General features: G+C 60.4%; 1 protein-coding gene across 2 annotated transcripts in view; it reads left to right on the top strand.

The window, feature by feature from the left end:
- ZC3H3 (zinc finger CCCH-type containing 3) overlaps nucleotides 1-3,691 on the top strand; it is an 82,588-nt gene extending 78,897 nt beyond the window's left edge. For both annotated transcript variants that reach the window (XM_081266889.1, XM_081266888.1), the window contains exons 10-12: nucleotides 381-565; nucleotides 1,143-1,489; nucleotides 3,202-3,691. In XM_081266889.1, coding sequence (XP_081123015.1) covers nucleotides 381-565; nucleotides 1,143-1,489; nucleotides 3,202-3,233 — 564 coding nt within the window. In that variant the 3' untranslated portion in view covers nucleotides 3,234-3,691. The remainder of the gene's footprint in view (nucleotides 1-380; nucleotides 566-1,142; nucleotides 1,490-3,201) is intronic.
- Nucleotides 3,692-12,086: the final 8,395 nt, after the last annotated feature.

Raw genomic sequence — 12,086 nt, 5'->3', positions numbered from 1 at the left:
CCTTAGCCGACCTGCCACACCCCATGGCCCGGGCTCCAGCCTGAACCCTGCCTGGCAAGGTCCCCTGAGGCCTCAAGCCCCACCTGCCTTCCTCTGGGCTTTCACCACACCCACCAGGATGGACAGGCTGTCAAGTGGGGGTGGTAAACAGGCAGAGCCCTGGACAGTGGCCTGGCCTCAGGCTCTGGGAGTCCTCAGGATGGCCGGTCCCTCAGGCCATGCCCAGGGGCCCAGGCGAGCCACTTGGCCTGGTGACCTCATCCTTCCAGTGAGACACCTCCAGCCCGAGACCCAGGGGGCACCCTGCAGCTGCAGGGACGCCTCCCAGTGCCATGCACAGCATCCGTGCAGCACACCCAGCTGTGTCCCTTCTCCCCCAGTGCAAGAAGAAGCACACACTGCTGTGCCCGGACTTTGCCCGTAGGGGTGCATGTCCCCGGGGCACCCAGTGCCAGCTGCTCCATCGCAACCAGAAGCGCCACGGCCGGCGGGCAGCTACGCCCCCCACCCCAGGGCCCAGCGAAACAACTCTCAGGAGCAGAATGTCAGCTGGCCACGGACCCAGGTGATGGGGTGGTGGGTGCTGCATTGTTTGTGACAGAGGTGGCCCAACCCTCCCCTGGGGACATTGACCCTCTGGGGTGAGTCCCCACCCAGTAACTTCTTGTAACTGCAGATCCAAAAACAAATGTCAGTCTGAGGCAGGAAATGGAGTGGAGGTCCCTGAGCTTCAGACCCAAGGGTGTCCCAGCCAATGGAGGGAGGTGGGGGCTTTCAGAAACCCACTCCCCAGAAGAGGGGATGAAGCTGGGCTCCCAGGAGGGGCTTGTGGAATGGGGAGCCCCCTGTAGATGAGGAAACTGGCTGCAGATAGGGACAAAACTCAGCACGGAGCAGTTTCCCACTAGCTAGCCGACCCCGGCTGCCTCAGCCAGAGGCCCTGAGACCAACCTGTCCTTGGGGCCAAGGGTCAAGCTGGGATCTGGATGGAGACACCTGTGGCTGCTGTGACAGGAATGGGGGCCAGGGGCCAGGAAACCTGTCACTGGGATGGTTCCACACAGGAGATTGCTAGTGCCTTCAGAGCCCCTGACTGCCAGGCAGCTGCCCACCCTTACTGCTGCTCCCTTCCTTTCCTACAGGAAGCCCTCGGCTACCCAGCGTCCCACCAGACAGAGGCCCAGCTCCCCCACCTCCAGGGCTGCAGTCCCACCCTCCCCCTCCCTCTCCCCCTCCCCCTCCCCCTCCCCACAGGCTTTGGCTTCAGCCTTGCCATTGTCATCAAAGGCTTCCTCCCCCTCCGCCCCCTCCTCTCCCCCCCCTACTTTGGACCAGGAGGAGCCATCTCTCGGAGAGAGAGCCACCTCATCCAGGACAGGCTCAGGTAGCCTCTGCAAGCTGCCGTCCTTCATCTCCCTGCAGTCCTCGCCAAGCCCAGGAGGCCATCCCGGGGTCCGGGCTCCAAGAGGCCCCCTCACCAAGGACTCAGGTAGGCAGCCTGGCTGTTCTTGAACCCGGCTGGTGCCACCAGGGGTCATTTTAAATATGCACTTCGACCCCACCAAGGGGGTCTCCAGGTGGGGGCTGGTGAGTCAGTGGGTGCCCTGTATGCCGCTGCTGGCAAGGGGCAGGGCCAGTGCAGGACAAGTGCATCAGTGGCCACCATGCAGACCACCCCAGCCAAGGGCTGATTTAATTAGAAAGCACCCATTTTCTGTTAATTTGTTCTGGAAGATCTCCGCACACTCCTGGAGAGAACAGATGTTCCCTCTCCCCAATGAGCATTTGGGGCTTGGTAAATGGCTCCACTCAGCCTTGTTTAGGAGAGAAAAGAGGATTTTATGGCTGCAAACGACCCTTTCTGTAAACATTTTACAGCTCTCTGCGCGTTTGAGTGACGATAAACCCCACGCAGCTCGGCGGGCTGCAAATTTGCGACCATACGGCTATCATTTTATTGTCATATTTCACGGTCGTAACGTTAATGGAAGATGCTTGCTGCAGGCTTCTCTAACAGCCCCGCTGAGCACACTCGAGCCCTGCGTGGAGGGGCTGCCTCCTGGCCCTGTCCTCCTGGTGGAGCGCAGAGACACAGCCGGGCCTCCTCCCAGCCCGACCCAGGACACCAGCTCCTCCCATCTGGGTAGCCCCTCAGCAGGGAGCAGCTGGGGACCCTGAGGCAGCCATCTCTTTATGTTTTTTTTTTAAAGGTCAGGAACCCAACAGCCTGTCCCAGGACCAGAGGAGGCATGGGGTGCTGGAGGCCCTGCATGTAGCCTGGGTGGTCAGGAGAAAGACTTCAAGGCCATGCAGGATTTGGCCAAGAGGGCAGCGTGAGGGGCAGGTGTAGTCAGGTCTGGGGCAGTCTAGCAGGAAGCCCCCGTGGAGGGGCAGGCCAGTGGCATCTAGGCCTGCTGCTGCTGCTGGCCTGGCACCCAGCTCTGGTGCAGCTGAGTAGGAATGTCAGAAGGAACCTTGCAGGGGCACGTGGGTGTCATGCCTGTGGGCAGCAGTACCAGTCCACAGGCTGCTGTTACCCCTGAGAGGGTCCCCGACAGACCTGGAACATTTATGGGAGGGAGGAGAGGCTGATGCCCAGTGAGCATATACCTGCCTGTGATGTGCCCCTCCCTCCTGAGGCCCCTGCCCTGGAACCGTGTCCTTCCCACACATCCTGTTAGGGCCTTGCCCAACTCACCCTGTGGATTCTCGGCTCAGCCCCTGCCCATGCCCAGCCCCTGCTGGCACCAACCCAGCTCTTCACGGGGAAGGCATTGTGTGCCTACGTGTGTGTGTGTGCACGTCTGGCAGCCTTCTTCCCAGGTGTGAGCAGTGTGTGCCCTTGCATCTCTGTGCACCTGGTATTTATAGCTCAGCCTGCAGAGTATTGTGGCTCCCACCTGTGAGCTAGCCACTGTGGAGGGACTGCCCAAGCCCAGGAAGGCCCCTGGACCTGCAGAGACCCAAAGACTCCTTCCCATCTTGATCCCTCAGGCAGAGGCTTGCCAGGGCTCTGCAGCAGCAGGCAGGCAGTGGGCAGGGACTGGGAGGCGGTGGCCTGGTCTTTAAAACCCCATTGGGCAGTCCTGGGCTTATGAGGCCTCCCCTCTGCTGAGCCCTAACCAGAAATTTGGGGGATGGATGTGGTGGTCCCTCCTGGCCGGGGTTACCTAGCACCTGACCTTTGCCCTCTCTATGCAGGGAAGCCACTACACATCAAACCGCGTCTGTGAGGACCCCAGGGACCAGCCCACACCTACCTCAGACCTTCACCCCTGGAGAGGATAGAGGCTCTGTCCATCACTCTGCCCCCGCAGAGGAGCCACCTGCCACCAAGTCCCCCAGGGACCGCAGGGGTGCCACTCTGCCTGCCTGGCTCTCTGCCTTCTGTAGCCTGTGCACCCAGGGCCTTGTCTTCCTCCTTGGGGCCAGCCCTGTGCAGCAGGCAACCTGCCCTACCCTCCCTGCCCCTGGGCCTCAGTCCCGCACCCAGGACTTGCACCCCACCCCCTGCCCTATGGGGTGCTGTGTGGGCTTTACCCCCAGGCCTGTACCTCCCTGTGGGTAGGGCAGCAGCCCTGCGATGTATGTCCCTTGCCCTTCCCACCCGGGACCCCTGCCAGGGGAAGAGGCCATTGGTCAGGCCCCCCAGCAGGCATTTTATGTTCAGCAATAAAGGTTCTGTCCTGTGTCGTTGGCCCATCCTGACTACCCCATGCCCACAGGGCCCTGGCTCGGAGGGAGATGGGCAGCTAGAAAGCAGAGACCCCAGGTGGCCGAGAGGGTTGGAGGCAATCTCTCTGGATGCCCAGGTCAGCACAGCTTGGGGTCAGGAGGGGCACTCTGGGGCATGGGTGGGAAAGGCTAGAGTCAAGGCAGGAGCAGAGGAGGCCCAACCACCCAGAGAGGACTCAGTACAGGGTGAGGCTGGAGGGCACAGGGCTATTGGGGTATCTACCCTGCAGACTCTCCCAGAGCCACACCCCCCCCCCCAGGGAGGCAGCTCAACTGTCCCGGGGTGATCATCCAGGACCTCAGACTGCTGTATAGGCCCCTCAACCTCTGACCACACCATGTCCACCAGACCTCTGCCCATGAAGTGGGCCTCATGACACCAGCCTCAAAGGGGGCCAGGACCAAGGCTGATTGGTCCCCGTCCCCACCTCATGGGCCCTCTGCAGCTGTATCTGACAGGATAGCAGATGCTGGAACCTGGACTTGGCAGGAAGGACAGCCCCAGCCCCAGCCCCAGCCCCGCCCCAGCCGTGGCTGAAGAGAGCCCTTGCTGCTGACCTCTGGAGCCTGAGCCCAGTGGCCTCCAGATACACCTGGGGGCAATTGTTTGCAAGGCCCGTGTCCATGCCTGACCACACACCACCCCTGGCCACCTTGCTAGGGTCCTTTCATGCCCACATGGCCTCATGGGGTGAGCAGATTGTTAGGTGGCTGCCTTTGAGCTTGCCTGCCTTGGCGGGCAGGGTCCAGGCTGGGGGCTAGCAAGGGACTGCAGGGCTGGGGCCTGCACAGCAGCAGCAGGCTCTGGCAACCAGGGCCAGACGGCCAGAGCGTAGAGCTGCTTCCCGGGACAGTCTGGACGGACCCAGGAGATGGCAGAGGCGAGGGCACCCTCAGGCCACTCAGAAGTGCTACCCATAACAGCACTGGTGGCTGTGGTCCCAGGTGGCCAGCCTGCAGGGCTGCCTCACCTGCTCCCACAGGCTCCCCACGGAGAGCAGGCCTTTGACAGCTTGTAGTCATCCCTGTCTCCCTGGGCCGAGGGGACACAGGTCTGGCCAGCCAGCCAGAGAGCTATAGTGGTTTACGCACACCACCAGCAAAGTAGACTCAGGCTGGCGTTGCAGGTCAGGCTCCCTGGAAACTTCTGGCTTCACGGGTGGTCACAGGTAGACATGTGGGCACATTCTCAATCCTTGTGGTCATGCCCCCAGTGGGTCTCCACTGCAATTGGGTCCTAGCAACCCAGGAGACAGCCATACGGGCAACCATCACCCATTTGCCTGCCAGGAACCACAGGGAGACCCACCCCGCAGGTCTGCTGTTGTAGCCCCAGTTCCACAAGCGCTGGACAGCCACACGGCCCACACAGGACCTGGGCATCACAAGGAGGTGGTGAGGTATGGTGCTGGTTGAGGCCCAGGAAGATGTGGCACTGTCTGCATTGAGTCCTGGTTCTCCACTGCTCTGGGATGCCATTGGGGGTCAGTGTAGCCGCGGGCCCTGCATGATTACAGCCCCTGCGCTTCTTCCAAGCCCAGTGTACCCATTGGTCACCCTGGGCACATGTCAATCATCAGGTGATAGAGATTGACCAAAGGACCCTGGAGGCCACTTGCCCCTGGCTCCATGGTGACCATGACCTTCATACTGCTTGGGGCCAGCAGAGACCTGGAGGCAGGTGGGGTCACCCAAGCACCCATCCAGACTGGGGGTAGTAAAAATGACATTTAGGAGGGACCTGGGACCAACTCTCCTAAGTCTCCCTTGGGTCTCTAGAGCAGGTCCCCATTCCGAGCCTCCTAGGACAGCTGAGGGCTGAGGGCTCCTGAGGCTGAGGCAGGGATACCTGCTGGTAGTACCAAAGCCGAGATGCGGGGGACATGGGACATAGGCTGCCTTATGTCGGGTGGGCAGCCAGCCTGTGGCCAATCTTCACACAGGCTTCCCTTCCAGTGCCAAGGAGGAACACAGGCAGACCCAGGTCCACACAAGCAGTAGCAGGTTGGTGGCCTGGGGACCAGCTGGATAGGGACCCTGCAGCAGAAACATGTGGGACCCCAAGGCTGTAAGTGACCTGGGCAGTCCTCAGACTGCTGGCAGGGCGGGACAAGGCTCCATGCAGGGCTCCACTGTCCAGCCCCCAGCCAAGTGTCTTCCCACCACAGCTGACAGGAGGCCCTGGCTGTGGCATCCTCTCCAGGGAACTTCAGGGACGCCTCGAGGTGGTGGGGCAGAGTCAACTGGCAGAGGGAAGTGGGCCTGGGGGTATAGGCAAAATGTGACCCCCAGGTGTGCCTCTGCCGCCCCCCTGTGCCTGGAAGAGGTGGACTCACCTGGGGCTGGGAGGAGCCAGGAAGGATGTCCCCCTGGCTAGTTGGAGCCCCTTTCTGTTTGCACTGTCCTGGTTGGTCTTGCTGCTCCCTACCCAGTGTTCCCCAGGGCAGAGGGCACTTATGTCACTTGGTGCAGCACTCTGTCCCCAGGAGGGGGGAAGCATGGATCTGTTCATGCCTGGGTGCATACCCCAGGAAGGTTCCTGGCATCCCCGTAAGTGCTGGGGCAGGACAAGGAGGCTGCCAGGTGGGGAGCAGCTGAGGCCACTTCCAGGAAGCCGGTCTGTGTGAGCTGGCTCTCTCCGCCCTGCCCTGAGGCCCAACAGCCCCAGCCCCAGCGTTGCTCCTCGCTGCCCTGGCTTGGGGTAACCAGGCACTCACCACCTGTCCAAGAGCTGCGTTCCCATGACAGGAATGGAACAGGACCTGGGCAGCCTCTGTGCACCGTGGGCCTGTCCAGAGCACTTCCTGAGGGCACCGCAGTGGCTTTGACAAGCTCCACCTGCCCTGCCTGGAATCAAGCAGACCAGTCCTGCACACGACCCCCTTCCCTCTGCCAGGCCAGCCTACTACCCACCCAGAGCCTCCGTGGTCCACCAGTCCTCATGCCTGCTGCCACAGCTCCAGCTTCTTTTGTTATTTGATTTAGATGTGTTGGTTCTTGTTGTGACACTAGGGATTGAGCCCAGGGGCACTTTACCACTGAGCCACATCCCAGTCCTTTTTGTTTTTTATTTTGAGATGGCCTCACCTAATTGTCCAGGCTGACCTTGAACTTGTGATCCTCCAGCCTCAGCTTCCAGAGTAACTGGGATTATAGGTGTGGCCACTGCACCTGACTCAGTAGCTGCCACCTTCCAGATCCCATTCCAGCTGGCCCCTCACAGAAACAAGCTCCCTCCCCTCCCTGAAGGGCTGGCCACCCCTTCATCTGCTCCCGTCTAGGAGGGGACTCTCAGTACTCCGTACCTTCTCACTCTGAAGCCAACCTTCACCTTATGGGGGAGACTGGCCTTAAGGTGGCCCCATGCCCCTGCCTGCTGGGGTTCACACCTGTCGTGCTATTTTAGTCAACTGTGACCAAAAAAAAAAAAAAACCTGATAAGAACAATTAGAGGAGAAAAAGTTTATTTTGGGGCTCACAGTTTCGGAGGTCTCAGTCCATAGACAGTGGACTCCATTCTTTGGGGCCTGAGGTGAGGCAGAATATCATGGTGGAAGAGTGTGGCACAGGGACTAGCTGGGGACACAGCACTCGGAAACAGAGACTAAACTCAAGTCACAAAATACAAACCACAAAGGCACACCCACCTGCCGCACTGAGCAGGCTGAGGCGCTCACAACCCAGCAGCTTTCTCCTCCAGACCATCACAGGTGCCCTTTCCTGGGGGCAGCACCTGTGGCCTGCTATTCACCAATAGTCCATGCCAAGGCGGAGGGAGGGCTGGGTTGGGTTTGTCGCTGTCAGTCACCACTGGACCTAAGACCAGTGGCCCAGCCCCTGCTGGCCTGGGGAAGCTGGAGACCGACCGTGGTGGGAGCCCCATGTGGCAAGGAGCCCAGGCAGCCTCCAGCCGCCAGCCAGCCAGGAATGGTGTTTTCTGCAGCCAGACTGTGCCGGGGAGGACCCTTGGTCTTAGTCAGCTTTTTTGCTGCTGTGACTAAAGGACCCAACCAGAACAACTTCAGAGGAGGAAAGTTTACTTGAGGGCTCAGTTTCAGGACGTAGTCCATAGGAGGCCGTAGTCCATAGGAGGCGGCTGCATTCCTTGGGGCTCGAGGCAAGGCAGAACATGATGGCCGGAGAGTGTGGCAGAGCAAAGCAGCTCACAGCATGATCAGGAAGCAGAGAGAGGCTCCACTCTCAAGATGAAAAAATACAGGGCTGGGGACACAGCTCAGTTGGTAGAGTGCTTACCTCACATGCACAAGGCCCTGGGTTCAATCCCCAGCACCACCAAAAAAGAAAAAAAAAAAAAAAATATATATATATATATATATAAAATATATGTCCCATAGCCACACCCCGATGCTCACATCCTCCACCCACACTCACTCTGTCACTTCACTGACCACTCCGTAGATCCCTATCAGGGGTTAAGACTCTTACCACCCACTCGTTTCTCCTCTGAACATCTTGCGTTGGCTCACATGTGAGCTTTTAGGGGGGGCACCTCATGTCCAAACCATAGTACCCTCCCCTGACCCAGAAAGCGTGTGGTGAGCCGTGCCCGAGCAGTGGGAAACTATTGACTAGTTACCTGTGAGCTCATTTCTGTCCTCTGAAGCCTGCCCTGGCAGCTGCATTTTCCAAGTGTGTCCCCGTAAGGTTTGGGGGTGTCTTCAGATGCACAGCCTTGCTCTCTGGGATGCTTCTGAGGGGAGCCAGCCAACATGCTGAGTGGAAGGCCCCAGGCACAGGCTCACAGTGTGGGGACACCCTTCCAGCCCCACCCGCCAGGCCCCTGTGGGAAGACACTGCCCAGGCCTGCATCACTCCAAAGTCCCGTCACCCCAGCCTCCCAGTCCTCTCAGCTGTCGGGATCAGGGACAGCTGTCCCCACACTCCCAGGACAGATGTCCTGACAGACCCCGTGGACACAGTGAGAGGCCACATTGAGATGCTAAGCTCCAGGGGCTTGCTCTTCAACAGGAATCCCTGACATACAGTAGGTGCTCAGTGAAGATTTATGGGATACCTTTGACACCAAGCCCCCCAGGGAGCCGCTGAGGACGGGAAGGTGGGCGTGATGGGAAGCAGCCCCAAGGCCCAGGGTGCTGCCTTTCTTTCTACCTTCTCTGCAGTCCCCCAGGGCCTGGCAGGAGTGTTCACTGGTCTACCAGGGGCAGGCAGGAACTTCTGACCCTAGAGCTCACTCTGCAGGGTGTCTGCCGGGTCCAGCTGGACTGGGAGTCCTCTGAAGCCTCACCCATGGGGACCACCCAGCCTGACAGATCAACAAACAAGAAGGGTGCTGTGCCCTCAGACCAAGCACCAAGGGCTAACAAGCTGCAGGGAGGCGGGGAGGACACACAGGTGACAGGCAGGACAAGAGCCCGGCTCCCACATGGAGGCCAAGAGCTCAGGTGGCTCTGTGGGCTCAAAGAACTTCTAAAAAGCCAGTCCGACCTGCTGGCCTCCAGAGGCCAAGTCCGGGGCTATGAAGAAGCTTGGTCCAGGAAGTAGGGGCTGGGGCTCTGCCCCAGGAGGCCCCACCACCCCAGGCGGCTTCAGAGGAGGACAGAACCCTGCCGTCTCCCTGCACCTCCCACCCGCTAGCTCTGAAGTCCTTGCTCACCACCACTGGTGGCACCCTGGTCACTTCATCTCACTGTTGGTCACCAGGGTGGTCCTGGGAGAGCTGACCAGACCTCCCTCTACCCACCACAGTGCCCTCCCTTGTTTCCTGCACCAGCTGCTTCCTCTGCCCCGCCGGGAGGGCTCTTGTTCCTGCAACCCCCAATCCCTGCCTGGGGTGAGAAAATGAATGAGTGACCTGTGCTTGGTGCAGGGACAGGCAGGGGTGGGGGATGGAGAGGTGAGGGTGACTGGCTCAGGTTTCTACAACCAGAGTCCAGGGCAGGTTGTCCTGCCTAGAGGAAGAGTTGGAGTGGGTTGGGGTGGACAGGGGTCAGGGCCAATCAGCAAAGCTGTCCCAGCCTTATCCAGCTTCCTGCACCTCATGGCAAGATGAGGCTCCGGGTGGGTTTGGGGTGTTGCTGACCATAGCACAGGGATCCCTGGGCCTGAGGCTGGGAGCTGTGGCCCCGGGAGAGCTCCTACCTGCCTGGGGGCAGGCTCCTCCACCATTCTCTCCCTGGCACCCTCCTGGGATTGTGACTGAATCCCCTCACCTTGTCCACAGGACTTGGAGCCACACCTGAGGCAGGCCCCGGGTGGACAGCCTGCCCCCAATGCCAGCATCCCCCCTTCCTCTGCTCCCTTTCCAGCGTGCCTAAGCGTCACACAGGACGCAGTACCCAGCAGGCCACTGGGCCGCTGCAGGAGGCACCTGCTCCCACTCCTACAGTGGGCTGCTCCAGCTGATCCACAGCCTCCTCTGAACACAGGTGGACAAATGGATCCACTCCCTGGCCTCAATGTCCGACCAACCCAGTGGTCAGTCTCAGCACCTGGCAGGGGCTGTGGGTCTGCACCTGCCACAGGTCATCTTTGGCAAGGCCGGTTACTTTTCAGGGCCCCTTTTCCCCATCACCTGGAGGGAGCTGTGAAGCCACAGGTACAGCATGTGTTCCACCAAGGCAGCCTCCTTCAGGGGCGGAGGTGGCCGTGGGAGCTCAGGCTGCCCGGGGCCCTTTTCAGAGAGGAAGGCCTGGACTTCCAAATCCTCAGCCCCAGCCCCACCCTGAGGAATGGCGGTGAGGAGGGTCAAAGAGCACCCTTGGAATGTCACTTCAGACCCCTGGCATTCTCTGCAGATGTGGGCATGGAACCCAGAGTCTCCATAGGCAAGTGCTCTGCCACTGAGCCACACCCCCAGCCCCTGCGTGGCATTTTTATAAAAGACACTTGTAGAGGGAGCACAGCAAAGCCCTGGTGACAACCTGCTGGCATGCCTGCCAGCCCTGTGACTTCCTGTGTACACCCTTCCAGTCTTTTTTTCTGTGCATAGGTGATTACTTTTTTTTTTTTTTTAGGTACTTGGAATTGAACCTGGGGAGCTCTGCCACTGAGCTCCATCCCCAGCCCTTTCTATTTTTGAGATAGGCTCTCCCTAAATTGCCCACCCTCCTGCCTCAGCCTCCTGAGTTGCTGGGATTACAGGTATGCACCATCCTCCCTGCAGATAGTCACATTTAAAATCTAGTTTTTGTTCTGTTTTTGGTGTTTTCTTTTTTGTGGTGCTGGTGCTAGTGAACCCAGTGTGCTCTACCCCCTATAGGGATGAGCTGCATCTCCAGTCCTTTCTATTTTACTTTGTGACAGGTTTTCACTAAGTTGCCAAGGAAGGCCTAGAATGTGCCATCCTCCTGCCTCAGCCTTCCCAGTTTCTGGGATCACAATAAAATTTAGTTTTTTAATTGTCAGTTATAAAAAAGTACACCCTCCCATCATGCTTCCCTGGGGCCCCCAGGGTCCCCATCCTTGTCCCCTTGTTCTCTGGCTCCGTGTGGCCCCGCACGCTGCGGGTTTCTCCTTGCGCTAGGCTGCCTCCCGCAGGTGTCAGGCCCCGCGGCGCTGGGAAGCAGCGGTCACTGGGCTTCCCGACACCATGGGTCCATCCGCTCCTACGCAGCAAGGCGTAGGCAGCACCTCGGAGGACGCCCGGCCCTCTGTCCCCCACGCTCCAGGGACCTTCGCGCCCCTTGCACCCGGGCCTCGGCACCGCGGTGGCCCCACGCATTCCTCTCCACCCGAGCCGCGAGCTCAGCGCCCAGCGAGTCCCACGTGCAGGGCGTCCCGCCGCCCGGGGTGCCAGCAACTTTGTTGACTGAATTCCTGAACCCGCCCGAACCGCGGGTCTAAAAATAGCCGGCGCGCCGAGCTCGAGGACAGAGCAGTCATTCCGTGTCAGGATGCCCGGAGATCCCCGCGTGCGGACGCCGCCAGCGGAGCGGGACGTGGCTCCAGGCCCGCGGAGCCCTAGGGGACCGCGGAGGCTCGGCCGGACGGGTGGCCTAAGGGACCCTGAGGCGCCCAAGGGTCTCCTGAACACTGTCTTCTGTGCTCCCGGAACTCTCCCGTCCCAGGGTTGCGGACGCGAGGCTGCGGGAGGTCGCAGGCCGCCTAGCAGCCAGGCACCACCGCGCCCCCAGGCTCTCCGCGATTGCAGTCCTCCGCCACGGCCGCCAGGGGGCCCTGCCCGCTTCTCTTGCCGGCGGCCTATCCCCACCCCTTCCCACAGCTGTTTCCCGCAGGAGACTGACAGCTGGGCTCCGGGTTGCCATGGGGATAAGCAAATGAGAGCGGCAGGGCTGGGGCTCCGATTGGCCCGGGGGCGCGTGCCCCCTCCCGGGGAGGCGGGCCTGGGCGCTCGGCTCTATAAAGGCACG

The sequence above is a fragment of the Spermophilus citellus genome, assembly GCF_964194105.1.
Source record: "Spermophilus citellus genome assembly, chromosome: 14".
NCBI lineage: Eukaryota > Metazoa > Chordata > Mammalia > Rodentia > Sciuridae > Spermophilus > Spermophilus citellus.
This window is presented reverse-complemented; position numbering and strand designations above follow the sequence as displayed.